This window comes from Mustela putorius, unplaced genomic scaffold (genome assembly GCF_011764305.1).
Source record: "Mustela putorius furo isolate JIRA1106 unplaced genomic scaffold, ASM1176430v1.1 tig00003858_pilon_pilon_pilon, whole genome shotgun sequence".
Classification (NCBI taxonomy): domain Eukaryota; kingdom Metazoa; phylum Chordata; class Mammalia; order Carnivora; family Mustelidae; genus Mustela; species Mustela putorius.
In genome coordinates, this window is record NW_025422010.1 from 45,684,596 (window position 1) to 45,700,659 (window position 16,064).

Consider the following 16,064-nt stretch of genomic DNA (forward strand, 5'->3'; position numbering starts at 1 on the left):
CGGGCATCCAGTGTACTTAAAAAAATAAAACTAAATAAATAAAATAAAATGGGTGTTGCTCTTGAATATAGAAGTATGAGTGGTTTAAAATAAATAAATAAATGTTATAAAACTGACTTGACAGAGAAAGATGTTCTTAGTATTTTCCTAAAATGATAACAAAATAGGATGTATGATGAAATGCCACTTAAGAGCAAAATAGGCATGGTAATATCTGCCTTTGGACTTTCACATTTAAACACATAGGCAAATCTTATACAGAACAAAACATGTATAATGGTTCTTTCTGAATAACGGGGTTATGGTAAATTTTATTAATGTTTGCGCAATGAGACTATACTGATTGGGTGACCAAGAAAGTAGATATAACTATTTAAAACCTCAATAAAATGAAAAAGGCATCGGGGTGCCTAGTAGAAATTATGTAAAGTATCGCAACATTGAAGAAGGTGTGTCTCTCAGGAATATTGTTTTTCCTGTAGGTCAAGACACTGAAGAAGCAGGGAGCTCCATGTCCACTCTGGAAAGGTCACTGGCTGCACGACGAGCCACTCGGGCCAAGCTTATGATTCCTATGGATGCCCAGTCCAACAATCCTGGTGGGTAAAGATTGGTACCACAAGGAAGAAATAGTGTTTTCTGTTTTCATCTTTTCTGTATTGAATTATCAAAAATATTTAGAGTTTTAGAAAGGAAATCTTGCTTTTCATAATTCCCTTTCTCTGCCTCCTAATTTGATCCTCCTTCTGTTTTCCCTATTTCAATAAAGGGTACTACGGTTCATCCATTTATTTTTGTTCAAAACTATAGTTTCATGCTCTTTTATCCAAATTTCATCACATCCCAAATTAAATCTATCATCAATCTTTTTTTTTAAAGATTTTATTTATTTATTTGACAGACAGAGATCACAAGTAGGCAGAGAGGCAGGCAGAGAGAGAGGGGCAAGCAGGCTCCCTGCTAAGCAGACAGCCCGATGTGGGGCTCGATCCTAGGACACTGGGATCATGACCGGGGTTAAAGCAGAGGCTTTAACCCACTGAGCCACCCAGGCACACCAATCACCAATCTTATAGTTCTCGCTTACAACACCTGTCCCAAATCCAACCTTCCCATCTCTACTGCTCTGTCCTCAACTATGCCACCACCAACTATTTCAGATTTTAAACTATAGCTCTAAGCTTGTAACTAGTCTCTTTTCTTTAGTTCTTTCCCCTATAGTAAGTTATCTACAGAACAGCCTTACAATGTGTGAATCAGATCATGTCACTCCTCTTAACTTCCCATCATATTTAGAATGAAATCCATGATTTTACCATGTCCTACAGGCCCCATGTGATAAAACTTCTGGACACACCCCTCACTCCATCTCCTGCTACTACTCTAATCCATTTCAGCCTCATAGCCTTCCTCCCTGTTCTTTGGACATAGCACACATTCAAACTCACTTGCTGTTCTCTTTCCCTGGAATTTCTTTTCATAGGTATTTACATGGCTTTTTCTTAATTTCATTCAAGTTGTGTTCAATGGCCACCACCACAGGTCTTCCCTGATCATTGTCTCACACAGCATTTTGGGTCACTCTCTGTTCTATTTATTCTGCTTAATTTTTCTTTATTAATGTGGATGACCATCATGCTTGCATTTTTGTGTTTGCTTATTTATTATGTGTTCCCCATATTGTAAAGTCTATGAGAGTAGAGATTTTGCTTCTTTGATCACCTCATATCTTTGGGGACCCTGGGTGGCTCGGTTGGTTAAGTGTCTACCTTCGGCTCAGGTCATGATCCCAGGGTCCTGGGATTGAGTCCTGTATCAGGGTCTCTGCTCAACGGAGTGTCTGCTTCTCTCTCTACCCCTTCTCCCTGCTAGTGATCTCTCTCTCACACACACACCCTATCTCTCAAATAAATATATAAAATCTTAAAACAAAAAAAACAAACAAAAAAACACACCTCATATCCTCAATGCTCAGGACAGAGCCTGGCACAATTGGCAGGCTCCAGTGGAGACAAATTAAGTGAATGAATTCGTAGCTGCTGCTTTCTACTTTACTAGATACCATGTTTCCTCCATGCTCTAATAGAGCTCTCAGTCTTACTCTCATGAGTACAAAAATGTTTATGGAACTTGTAATGAGTTCCAACTGTTCAACTCATGGGTTGATATAATTATTGTGCCTATTTCACTAATAAGACAACTGAGGCTTAGAAACTTGAAGTACCTAGCTTTTAGTCATGCAGCAACTAAGTGGCAGAACCAGAATTTGGACTCAGAAAGTCTGGCTTCAGAGTTCTGAGCTGCTAATCACGAAGCTCCCGGCTGTAGTACTCTGTGAAGCCATTGTCCTTCTTTCATTCCTTTTACTACATAAAGAGGCACTGTAACCCTCCAACTACTCTCCTCTTATAACAAAGTTCTGTATGTGCTAATCTTCTGTAGCTTTCTTCTTAAAAATCATTGTGTTTCATGTGTCAATTATACTCAAATTAAAAAAAAAAAAATCTTCCATGGACCTTTATGTCCCATGTATAACTTCCTTATCCAGTAAGTTCCCATAAATTATTGATTTGATTTTTCTTCCACAATGTCTTTTCAATCCCTGGCTACCTTCCTATTCCCCAGAGTCAAATATTAATTCTCTTCTTCATCTCTTCTTCATGACCTCACATCTGAATTGTCAAACAGCTTCATAATGAGTTTTAGGCCTTTCTAACATCTTCCAGACGGCTATGTATCCTGCTTCTTAGACGTCTTACTAAAACAACTTAAATACTGCATTCATTCCATACATTTTTGCAAAGGCTCCCCATTGTCTGTCAAGAAAAAAAACATCCACAAACCACTGAGCATCTCACATCTGAAACTACATTTCTAGTTTCCTGTTGCTATGCCTACATGGATGGATGGATGGATGGATGGACGGATGGACGGTTGGATGGATGGATGCTTGGATGTATGTATGTATGGTTGAATGGATGGATGGATGGATAGATAGATAATAGATAGATAGATAGATATAGAAAGATATACAGATGTATCTGAGACTCCTGTCAGGCTAGACTAATTGCCAGTCCATAAATACAATTGCCTTTCTTGTTTTTTTTTTTTTTCCCTCTGAACATTGCTCTCCTTTTGGAATGATTCCTTGGCTCTCTATCTAACAAAGTTGTATGCATCACTCTCAAAGTGATGCTCTCATAAATTCTTTCTTCTGAATGTTGTATCCAGAAATGATGGCTTCCTTGCTCATGTTTGAATAACATTTCTTTCCACTGCATTTGTGGCATTGATTATAGATAGTGCTGCCTCATATGCTTAGGTATTCAAGTCCAAATCTTTCCTCTTCTAACAGATTGTGAATTACTTCATGATAGGGAAGGAATGTATCTAATTCATCTTCACATTCATACATTGTATAGCTCAATACTAGCACAAAATTGGTGCTTGCTAAATATCTGTCAAATGACTGAATGAATAAGTAAATGCTTTATAAGAATGCCTTATATTTGTAACACACAAGTTTAGGGAACTTTTTTTTAATTGGTTACAGTTAGATGATCTTCTAATAAGATTTTATGATATATTAAGGGCAATTAAAATTATTTTCATTAAATAGGAAATGAAATAATGAGCTTAGAAAGTAGAAAAAATGAAATGAAATCTAACAAATATTGAGAATTTCTGAATATTATTCACTTGCTAAACACCTTGCTAATTACTATTTCATTAAGTCCTCATAATATTATCATGTGGTAAGATTATCCTGATTTTGCAGACAGCAAACAAAGACTCGTATAGCTTACTGACTCACCAGGAGATAACTGGGCAACCTCTGAACTTCTATTAATACTGCTTTCTCAAGTATAAGGATGCCTTGAATGCCTTGTATTATTTGTATCCTTTTTTTTTTTTTTAACAATAGGTTTTTTTGACAATAGCACCTCCAGTTTACAAACAGGCAAACTAAGATTCTGAGAGTATGAACCCAAAACCTGGTCTTGATCTGGCTACCTCACTGTGCTGCCTTATGTTGTTACCTGGAGCTCTGGGCTGCTCTATTTTCTTACCTAAAATGACAAACCTTTTCTTATTCCTAGAGTCTTACTCTACATGAATGGGGGCCCTAAAATGACCAGCAATTAATTTTGCTGTTATTTTTTAAAATTATCATATATTATGGGCATATTATTTCAAACAGTTAAATAGCTTTGCAAAATGTTCAAGGACTTTGTAACCCAGCGACCCTGTTCTTATACCTATTTTGCTCTTGGGCATCTACCCAGCAGAAAAACATACTATGTTCATCAAAAGTCACATACAAGAATGTGTGTGCAGTCCTTCTTCTCATGTCACATCTTTATTACACTGTAACATATTCACACAGTGGGGTGCCATGCATCATTCAATGAACTAAAATGCTACAAACAATAGGTTGTAAGACAGAAACTTAACATATCTGTGTGATTCAACTTATGAAAAATTTAAAAACTGGCAAAATGATCTATGGCGTTAGAATTCTGAAGAGGAGTTACTCTTGATGGGAAGTGATTAGTGAGTGACCGGAAGAGAACAGATAGATAGACAGATAGATAGATATCAGATAGAACATCTGATAATGTTCTGTTTCATCCCCTGGATATGGTCACAAGGCATTTTTCTTTTAAAAATCACTGAGCACTACTTTGGATATTCCAGGTTTCCAGTACATATATTATACTTAAATAAAACTCCAATAAGAAATGAAGAATTGATAGAAAATACATCTTTTGAAATAACTTTGTCACATTATATTCTTTGTCATCTCCAAGCTCTGTGTTGGCAAAACTTGATCTAATGAAAGGAAATTACTTCAACGTATAATCAAAGTTGATTTTAAAATAAATTCTTCAGCTTTCTGATAAATAAAATAAGCTCTTTGCAACTGACATGAAGAATGGGCTTTAGATAGTTCTGCTGAACAAATTGTAGATCTCTATCTTGGCAGAGCAATGATTTCATGCAGAATAGAAGATGCATTTTCTGATGGCCCCACTTGCGGTTCTTTAGATTTATCAAGTCTTATATAAACCACATCATAGCGCCATGCTGATTTCTAGTCACGTGTATGAAGATGTTTGCTGTTCCACTTAAGAATCATTAGTTTTGTAAGACTATTTTTCCTCTCTTCCTTGACATTTCTCATCATGCTCTATAAACTCTAAATTAGCAGATCAAATATAGACTATCTGAAGTGGTTTTTCGTTTTTTTCAGATCCGTGGGGAAATGTCTTTAATTTCATTGGAGTGCAAAAATCTGTGTATTTGTCTATGATAATGTTAACTTATTGGTTGAAAACATGATGTGGCATATGTGACTTCTTACCCCTAAACACATTTCACAGTTAAATAAGCTAATGCTTGTGAAGCATACCAGCTCAGAACACAGGCAAGAGAACCCAGGTATTTTGATTTTAGGATCCAGTGCACTTTGTTGTAAAATGGTGGCAAAGACTGACTATTTTTACAATGGACAGAAGAATTATACTACATATGAAATTACTTATAAGAAATCAGGAGAATCAGATCTAACTTTCCTGAATTTGTAACGGCTATATAAGGGTCAGATGCTCGGTTTCCAGGAATCAGACTCTGAGACAGAATTTCAAATCAGGCAATTTATTAGCAAGTGCTTTCTGGAATAATACCTGAGAGGGTAAAGGATGCAGGATTGGGAGGAGGGAGAAATGGAATTGGTGGTGCCCTTTAAGGGGGACTTCAGCTGACCCCACAGGTTGTTCTACTGATGGATCGTCCTTCAGAGTTGTCCCAAAGGAGGCTTCTGGACTTTGTCTCCAATCTTTGTCTGGATATTGATGCAGGCTACCCCCCAATCTCCCACAAGAAATGGGGTATAATCCTGGGTGAGCAACTTTTTTGGCTAAGAGCCATTTCTGGAAAGATGTAGATTTACTTACATTTCTAGTATTTTATTACTTGATGGAACATACGTATTTGTTCAACCTTCGATCCTCTTTCCATTTTCAACTTGTGTTTTCTTGTGGAAAATGCCGGAGGAGAGGAGGGGAATCAGAAGTAGGAGAGATTTTGATTGAAGAAGATGGCCTTTAAGATCACAAGAGTTAAAAAGAATTCTGATAATTTAATGTATGAGAGTTTATTAGGCAGAATTTTCTTGAATTTCATTTTTTTTCCCCTACATCTTTGAGGGGGAAAATATAATATCAGATCTTAAAGGAAAAAAGAAGTCTCAAAAAAGTGGCCTGAAGCATCTAGTAAAAAGACTGAGGCAAAGGAAGGCATACAGTTTTTCTTTTTTGATAGCTTAGGAACTGCTTATGACTACTGGTTTGGGGCTTTCTGGAGCATTTACTTTCTGGAGCCAACTCTTTCTCCCCCCGCCCCATTCCCACCATCTGCTTTAGTCACTTGATTGCAAAACTCAAACGATGGGTTGGAGAAGCTATTAAGAAGTGAAATAAAGCTGCATGAGAAAAAGCAGATTTTAAAAACCAGTTTTGTTGGCTTGAGGCATCATGCTACCAGAAGGCCATTTGTACCCACATATGAGGATACTTGTAACCTCTGAAACATTTGCTTCTAAGTCAGAAGTCTCGTATGAGCCTTGGATTCATGGTGTTAGAAGCCAGTATCCTAAAACTGGTCCCTGCTTAATAGATTCTAGAACTGGGCAATCATTCCATCACCCTGCAGGCCCTGTGAATGCCCATATCTGACCAAGAGTGCTTTTCTTAGGAATAATGAGTGCAAACAACTGTTCTAGGACCATTGTAAACACCAACACATACAAGTTTGCAACTATTCAGAACCATGGGAGCAGTGGCAAGAAAGAGAAAGTTAAAAGCTCATTTAAATTTGCGTTAGAAATGAGGTCATTGTCTAATATGTTTGTGACTCCAAATAATAATTTGATCATTACATTATTAAGAACAGTATTTGTTCTTTGACTCTTGAATGGCATACTTCATTCTTCTTCTTACTATGAGTTTCTGCAGGAGGTAGTATTTTTATGTTCCTCTCTAGGTCCCACAGTGCTGTGTCAATGGATTTGCAGAGCAGTTGTTAATGAATGACAGTTGAAAACCCAGAGGTGGTTTCTTCATAGTTCCATAAGCTAATGACTTATTAAATAAAATTAATTGATTGGTAATTCCACTGGATTAGCAAAATCAGCAGGTCAATAGGATAGTGCAGACAAAGTCAAGATATGGCTTTTAAGCTCATATCTTATGAGCTTATGAGTATGCAATTGTGTTTTTAGGGAGGATTTTGCAAGGCAAAAAAATGGTTTATCAGAGATACATAAATAATCAGAATATTTCTGATGAAGAACGGGTAAAGGTAAAAAAATTTTGGGTGGTGGAGTACAAAAGAAATACAATCATAGCTTTTGGAAAAGCTTCCTAGAGCAGTATGAAAAATAAGAATACCTTGCTTTTTAAGGTTTGTGTCACCTAATTCTTTTCTAATTCCTAATGTCTTAGACATTTCTACAACAAAATACCACATCTTTTATACCAAGGCCTTTCTCATCTGAGTAAGTCTTTTGGGCAGCCTGGGGTAACTTATAAAAGACTAAAGCGTGTCTTGAGAAAGTCAGGGATCTGCAGAAAAGGGTCCAGTGTGGTGACTCAAGCTCATCTCAAAGGATTCCTTCAGACCCAGATCAGAGGCTCCCTTTCCTGTGGTCTCATCTTCTGTCTTATACTCATGGTATCAACATGTACACTTAAGTGTTTACTATTTCAGATTTCCAGACTTCTAGCTGTAACTTGTCGAAGAAAATCTCAGTTGAAAAGGGTAAGACAGAAGGGAGCAAGGCTGTAGGATCCACTAAAGGTTTCCAAGTCCCCTGCTCATAGTGTCCTCCCTCTGATCTCGGTACATCCTCATGGCCACCCTGTGAGGACAGTGGTCTCGTCACTTCCACATCACACGTCATATCCGGGCTGACTAGGTCTAAATAAATGAGGACTTCCCTTAGCTCATGAAGGACAGAACAAAAATTTGGTAATTCTACCAACTTAGATTTTGTTTTATAATCATAATTTCAGTTATTTTCCCCTGCCAGGAAAGAATTTTCCTGTCTAATCTCAAAAATCTTAGCATCACATTTCCCTCAGGTTCAAATTTGAGTTAAAACCTACCATTTAAGGGTGTCTGGGTGGCTCAGTTGATTAAGCATCTGCCTTTGGTTCAGGTCATGATCCCAGGGTCCTGGGATCAAGTTCTGCATCAGGCTCCCTGCTCAACAGGGAGCCTGATTCTCCCTCTTCCTCTGCCCCTCCCCTTCCTCTGCTTGTGCTCTCTCTCTGAGACAAGTAAATAAATAAAATCTTTAAAAAAATAATAAAAGAGTAAGGGAGAGGACAATCTTTTTCTTTTTATGTCTTTTATTTCATATCAGAAAACCAATTTTAATGAATGCTTTAATATACCAATGTCACTGTTCAGAGAACAAAGATTTTTTTTTTTACTTTTTAATTTAAATTCAATTTAATTAACATAGACTGCATTATTAGTTTCAGAGGTAGAATTTAGTGATTCATCAGTTGCATGTAACACCCAGTGCTCATTACTTCAAGTGCCCTCCTTAATGCCCGTCACCCCGTTACCCCATCATTCCACACACCTCCCCTCCAGCAACCCTCAGTTTGTTTCCTATAAACCCTCAGTTGGTTTGCCTCCGTCTGTTTTCATATTATTTTATTTTTCCTTCTTTTCTCCAATGTTCACCTGTTTTGCTTCTTAAATTCCACTTGGGAGTAAAACCATATGGTATTTGTTTTTCTCTGGCTGACTTATTTCACTTAGATAATACTCTCTGGTTCCATCCACTTTGTTGCAAATGGCAAGATTTCATTCTTTTTGATGGCTGAGTAATATTCCATTGAAGATATACCACATCTTCTCTAACCATTCATGTGTTGATGGACATCTAGGTTCTTTCCATATTTTGGCTATTATGGACATTGCTACTATAAACATAGGGGTGCAGGAGCTGTTTCAGATCACTATGTTTATATCCTTTCAATAAATACTTAGTAGTGCAATTGCTGGGTCATAGGGTAGCTCTATTTTTAACTTTCTGTGGCATCCCCATAGTGTTTTCCAGAATGGCTGCATCAGTTTGCATACCCACCAACAGTACATCAGTTTCTCTGCAACCTCAACAACATTTGTTGTATCTTGAGTTGTTTATTTTAGCCATTCTGACTGATGTGATGGGGTGTGATGTGATAGCTCACTGTGGTATCTTATTGTGGTTTTGATTTGTATTTCCCTGAGGCCAAGTACTGAGCATTTTCCATGTGTCTGTTGGCCATTTGTGTATCTTCTTTGTTAACCTGATTTTGAAAAGTGGAGTTTCTTTTGCATTTGTGCTGCATTCCATTGGTCACCAGACCAACCCTGGTGAACTGTATCAGGGAACTCGACAAGGATGTGAATACCATGCAGTGGGACTCTATTGCAGGCATCTCAGATTTTGGCTGTAACTAGATCATGAACCCAGGTAGTTTGACCTCAGTGCTTGGGCTCTTTACCACAATGTTGAGAACACACATTTATGAATATTCATACATTTCCTAAGGGCAGCATGAGGGTATTGGTGGAGTTCATGGATATTCCATGATTATTTGTTAAAGAACACCTGAAAACGTGAAGGAGATGAAAATATTTATCAAAGGCAGTAGACACTAAATTTCCAAAGAGTCCAGATGTTATATAGATCATCACAGAAAAGACATAGTAAGGAGAGGTAGAATGAGAAATCATTTCAGTTAAATTCTTTTTACTTCAAAATTTTATCTTTAATTTTTCTACCTCTCCTCCTCAACACATCTCTCAACTCTGTCAAGTACCATGTTGAGAAATACCTACAGAGGGTTTTATTTCTTAAAATTGTAGCTTAAAAAAAAATCTCTACTTTAGATTTCCTGTAGATTGTATTTAGTGTCCACATTTTTAAGAATGTTGTAAAAGCTTTCCAGTATCAATATGCCCTGTTCAAAGAGCTAACTAATTCGGTGAGGGAATTTCTACTTGAAAAATCTTTGTGCATCAGTGTGAGATATAAATTCAATTGTCAGCAAGCTGTGTCAGAGCAGATTTCTTGTCATATTTGACCATAGAGCAGAGATTTATTGAAAATTCTTGATGATATCGGTTTCTGAGTTGTTTTACATAAACATAGCAGTGCAGTGAATGCTTTGAACTGTAATGTGAGGGAGGGAGAGAGAGAGAGAAAAAAAAAAAGTGTGTGTGTGTGTGTGTGTGTTTCTGGCTCTCAACCCTGACATGTAGGAGAAAAATACCAAACGGCATTTCAGTACATAGTGTTGTATCCAGCTTACTTTAGAATGATGATTTCTGCAACAACCATCTTCTAAGTAGGTGTAGACTTCTGTGCCCTTTCAGAAATGAATCATGAATCAAAATACTTCAAAACCAATGCTTTGGAATACAGACTATTCTATTTCATGCTAGGGAACAGACAATGGGAATTGTTGAGATCCAGAAACATACAATAGGTTTATTATTTTTAAAAGAACTTTTATTATTTGCAAGCCATTTGTACCCAGGTCAGTAGTGAAAATTCCTTTCTTCCATAATGAAAGACTTGGAACTGCAATATAAATTTAGTCTCTTGGCTTCTCTGAGTTCTCTGATTTTATATTCTGTGGCTTGCCAAATTATTTTATGTTTTTCTATTCAAGTTTATTCAACTCTAACTCCAAGGAGATATTTATGAAATTATTTTTCCCTAAATGTATTATAAAATATTGGTTATGTTCACATAATGATATTGATAAGGAAATGTGCACAATTTGTGGAGTGGATGCCTTCTATATCTAAGGGAAACTATCATTGTCACATTTATTTATGAGTAAAAATTGTCAACCCAGAGACAGCTTTACAATCTGGCAATCAACATTAATGACTACGCAGTGATCCCATTTGATCAGTAAGATGGGTGAAATCATTAAATTGACTGCCTTGGGAGATGAGAGTTTAAGTTTCCTAAATATAGACATTATGTTATCATATGGCTCTTATTTACAAATGTATTCAAGTCCATTATTATTACTATTATTACTAAAGTATCTGTACACCCCAGGAAACTAAATAATATATCAAACCACTTAAATAGTCTCCAGTGGGTTAAAATGACAGATTTCAAAATATTACTTCTAGAAAATCCTTCTTATTAACTCACTTGAAAAATATAAAGTATCTCTAGCACTGTACTGTGAGAGATAGAAAGACTACAAAATTATAACCTCTTTCTTTAAGAGATTTATAATCATTTTAGCTAATATCTGGCTTGAGTCTCTGACTCTTTTTATAATTTTCCTGTCATCTTTTTTTTCTTTTCCTTTTTTCTGGAGTCTGTTCATGTGTTTATTTACCCACAATTTACTCTTGATAAAATATCTTTAAAGACATTGTGCTATATACCACTTATTTTCAAATTTTCCATCAATTCTTCCCAAAAATAATTTAGAAAACTTTGTAACACCTCAAGAATTTTTAATTTAACACTTAAAACACTTTGTTATAAATATCTGTGAAGGATGTAATTTCTTTAGTATACTACTCTTTTACATAAATCCAAATGCACGGAAATACCATAGCAATTCAATATCCACCATCATCCATTTACAAAATATATGAGGAAGCATCTCTCTAACAGAGAAAAATTTGGAGTGCCTGGGTGGGCTCAGTTGTTAAGTGTCTGCCTCTGGCTCAGGTCATGATCCCGGCGTCCTGGGATCAAGCCCCACATTGGGCCTCCTGCTCATCCAGAAGGCTGCTTCCCCCCTCCTACTTCCCCTCTCTTGCTGTCTTTCTCTCTGTGTCAAATAAATAAAATCTTTAAAAAAAAAAAAAAGTTGGTGGACTTTAAAAAAAAACAGAAAAATGTATACATGTTTCTCCTTGAACTGGTATCTACAATTCATTCTCCCAACAGAATAATACACAAATATAATCTGTCTTTATGTCTTTTATTGATCATCTATCTTATTTCTTTGCAGTATTATATTTTAATAAGCTGAAATTATTTGTTTAATTATTATAAACTTATGTGAGCATAGCTTTAGGTTTAACTGCTAAGGTTTTTTTCTTTAGGGTTAACATTACAATTAGTATTTCTGTACAATTGTGTTTAAAGGAAGATTTTATTAGCATTCTATCACTTAATGACACAAATGAGGCTTTTTCTGCATAATTACTGGATACATTTGTAGATGAAAGTACTTAATGCATCAGTTCTATTCCAGTGTTTTATTCACCTAAACACTGAGAAATTTTGTTTGTATATATGTGTGGGTGAGTGTTACAACAATGAGAAATTTATAGCACTCAATAATTTGAACCTCCTAATTACATTCCAGAATCATACTGTGAACTCTCATCTGAAGTTATTTTTCATTATATTTCAACTAACTGGATATTGTCCTCCAGTTATGATGGAAGTAAAAATTTTAGAAACTGCCTGACTTTCATAAGTATTTGTTACTCAGTCAAGCTATTTGCTTTCTCATTTTTAAGAGGTTCATCTATAAGAAACTTCACCAAGATTTATAGAATAATTATAGAATACATCTGCAAATTTTTTCCATGAAGTACTTCATATAATACCATATATTATGACAGGATTGGAAACATTGAAGCATCACTTTCAATATGCTGTTACCAATATAATTTTTTGAAAAATGTTTTTATTCTCTTAAAATCTATATAGTTTGTATTCATTTCATGGAAAATACCCATCATTTAACCTACTTAAAAGTTAATCCTTATTTTGAAACCAATACTTTTTTTCAATTGTTCAATTCAGATAAACATGTTAACATATATTTCAAGGAGTATTATAAATACACTGAAAAATAAATTCCAGAATGCAATTTCAAAAGCTGTTTTACTAGAAGCAGCCCTTTTGATTTGAAGTGTTTATGTTTAATGTAATGAATCTTCATTTTAAGTTAGAAAAAAATATTTTTAAATCTACATGTTGTTTCTAACTAATTTAAATAATGCAATATCATCCGTATCAATGATCATGAAGTTACTTATGTAAGAGTAATATGATAAAAAGAAAGGTTCTCCTGTGGTAAATGAGCACGCTCATGCATGTTAAACTCCAGTAATTGACATTACTGGAGTGTAATTAAATAAAAATAATGCATATAATAGAACTAACTTTATTGATGTAATAGAAATATACTGCTGAAGATCATTCTAGTATCTAGTTTAGATTGTATTTTTTGTTAATAAAAAGTAGGGAATTCTAAACATTTTATGAGATGATGTAAGATGAAGAGTGACTGCAATCAGAATCAATATTTTATAATGTGACATAGTTTAATAGATATTGAATAATGCTCAATACATCTAGGAAATATTATCTAAGATATTGATCTGTGGGTTTAAGCCAGTACCACTGAAAACTGTTTGGTATTCCTAGACAACATTTAGTTATATTTAAATTAACATGTCACTAAATTGTACTGTTTTGCTGTTCAAAGGCATTTTCTTCCCATTTAAATAAAAATCTCAAATATGATTATTTAAATAAGAATCTTAAATATGATTATTGCTTTTTTCTCTCCAGAATCTCTCTCAAAAGCATTACATTCTTTCATGGAAGTAACAGAAAATTCCTATTTCCATTGCTCACTTTACACAACATCTTCATTTTCTAAACAACCCAACATATTCTAATGCCACAATTCTTGCTTAGGAAAGAGAAAAAGGCAAAAAGAAAACAAAACAAAACAAAAATCAGAAGGCCTTAATGGGGCTTTGCAGTGGCTCGATTCATTGTTTGAAACTGTGGGAAGTTTGAAATCTCAGGGTAGTGCTCTCTGTAAGGGACTGGAAGAGGCAGCTGTCTTTCTTAGAGTAGGAAAGGGACTGTGGAAAGAGAGGCAAGTAAGGGAACCTACATGACACTATTGATGAAGTTCTAGAACCTAGGTGACATGGCAGTCAGGGCTGCCTGAGGGATGCTACACATAGGACTGAGGGGGAGCGGATGGGGGGGGGGTTACAAGGTGCCAGCTTTTGCTTTGTCCTCAGCCAGCCTTGTGCTCCCTCATCACTATGATGAGTATTTGTAGGTTTGAAGATGTGAAAATTTAGCCCTTTCCTCTTTTCTTTGTTAGGTGGCTACCTAAGAAAAATAATAATAGGGGCGCCTGGGTGGCTCAGTAGGTTAAGCCTCTGCCTTCTGCCTAGTTCATGATCTCAGGGTCCTGGGATCAAGCCCCACATCAGGCTCTCTGCTCAGCAGGGAGCCCGCTTCTTCTCTCTGCCCACCTCTCTGCCTACTTGGGATCTCTGTCAAATAAATAAAATCTTAAAAAAAAAAAAAAAGAAAAGTAAAAAAGAAAAAAATAATAATAACAACACCTTTTTTTTTTTTTTTTGCAGCTGTCGTGAGTGCCATCCCTGTGCCTACCCTGGAAAGTGCCCAGTACCCAGGAATCCTCCCGTCTCCCACGTGTGGATACCCGCACCCGCAGTTTACCCTCCGGCCCGTGCCATTCCCCACACTGTCTGTGGACCGAGGTTTCGGAACAGGAAAAAGTCAGTGTAATGCATTTTCCTTTCTTTTTACTAAGAAATGGATAAAAACCAAGGACATCTTGTTCAATGTATAGCATTTTGACATTCTCATTTACCTCTGCTCTGGGTCAAAATCAGAGGACTGATTCTCTGGCAGCCTTTCCACAGCACTTCCCATGGACAATATGGGTAGCTGTGGGGAAACAAAGCTTAGTAAAGCAATGATGTGTTGGGTGCTTGAAATTCATATGTCTCTGTCAACTAGGGAATGACTAATCAAGTGACTGTTCTCCAGCATATTCTTATATAAGTGTCCGTTGGTTATATTTAAAGGTATCTCATTGATTCCTCATGGACCAATGCTTAAATGAATACTTTAGCCTTCTTAAATCCATTAAGCAAGATCTTTTGATTTTTTAATTAATAATTGTTGGAGACGGAAAAAAATTTCCAAAGGAGTATTTCATTTGTTTTTGTATTATTATTTTTCTGATTTTAATGAGATAATAGTTGACATGTAACATTGTGTAAATTTAAAGTTTAGAATGTGTTGATTTGCTACACTTACATATTACAGAATGGTTACCACCATAAAATTGGTTAATACCCTCCTCACGTTATATAATTTCCATTTCTTTTTTGTGGTGAGGTTTTAAATGTACTTTCTTAGCAACTTTCAAGTATACAAAACAGTATTATTAGCTATAATCACTATGCTGCACATTAGACGCCCAAGTTATAATCACTTATAACTTGAAGTTTGTACTCTTTGACCAAGATCATTCTTTTTTTCTCTGTCCCCCAGATCCTGGTAACCACAATTCTAGTTGCTATTTTTATGAGTTTGTCTTTTTAGTTTCTATATATAAGGGATATCATACAGTATCTTTCTTTTCCTGACTTTTTTCACTTAGCATAATGCCCTCAAGGTCATCCATTTGCAAACAGCAGGGTGTCCTTCTTTCTCATAGCTGAATAATACTCCATTTTGCATATATACCATATCTTCTTTATCTACATCCATTGATGGATGCTTAATTGTTTCCATACCTTGGCTATTCTGAATAATGCTACAGTAAGCATGGGAGTGTGTGTATATCTTCAAGATCTCGTTTTCATTTCTTTTGGATAATACCCAGAAGTGAGATTTCTGGATTATATAATAGTTCTATTTTTTTAATTTTTTTTAGGAAACTTCATACTCTTTTCCATAGTAGCTGTGCCATTTTACATTTTCAGCAACAGTGCACTCTTTTGTCCGTGTCTCTTTTGTCTTTTTGTTGATAGCCATTCTAACAGGTATGAGGTGATATCCCATTGTGATTTTGATTTGCATTTCCCTGATAATTAGTAAGGTCAAATACCTTTTCCACATATCTGATGACCATTTATATGTCTTCTTTGGAAAATGTATATTCAGTTCTTCTACACATTTTAATCCAGTTTTTTGCTATTGTATTGTGTGAATG

General features: G+C 35.7%; 1 protein-coding gene across 3 annotated transcripts in view; it reads left to right on the plus strand.

The window, feature by feature from the left end:
- The window catches only part of DCC (DCC netrin 1 receptor), a 1,143,668-nt gene that overhangs the window by 1,084,885 nt on the left and 42,719 nt on the right, over nucleotides 1–16,064 (plus strand). For all 3 annotated transcript variants that reach the window (XM_045065635.1, XM_045065634.1, XM_045065636.1), the window contains exons 25-26: nucleotides 483–599; nucleotides 14,461–14,616. In XM_045065635.1, the coding sequence (XP_044921570.1) occupies nucleotides 483–599; nucleotides 14,461–14,616 (273 nt within the window). The remainder of the gene's footprint in view (nucleotides 1–482; nucleotides 600–14,460; nucleotides 14,617–16,064) is intronic.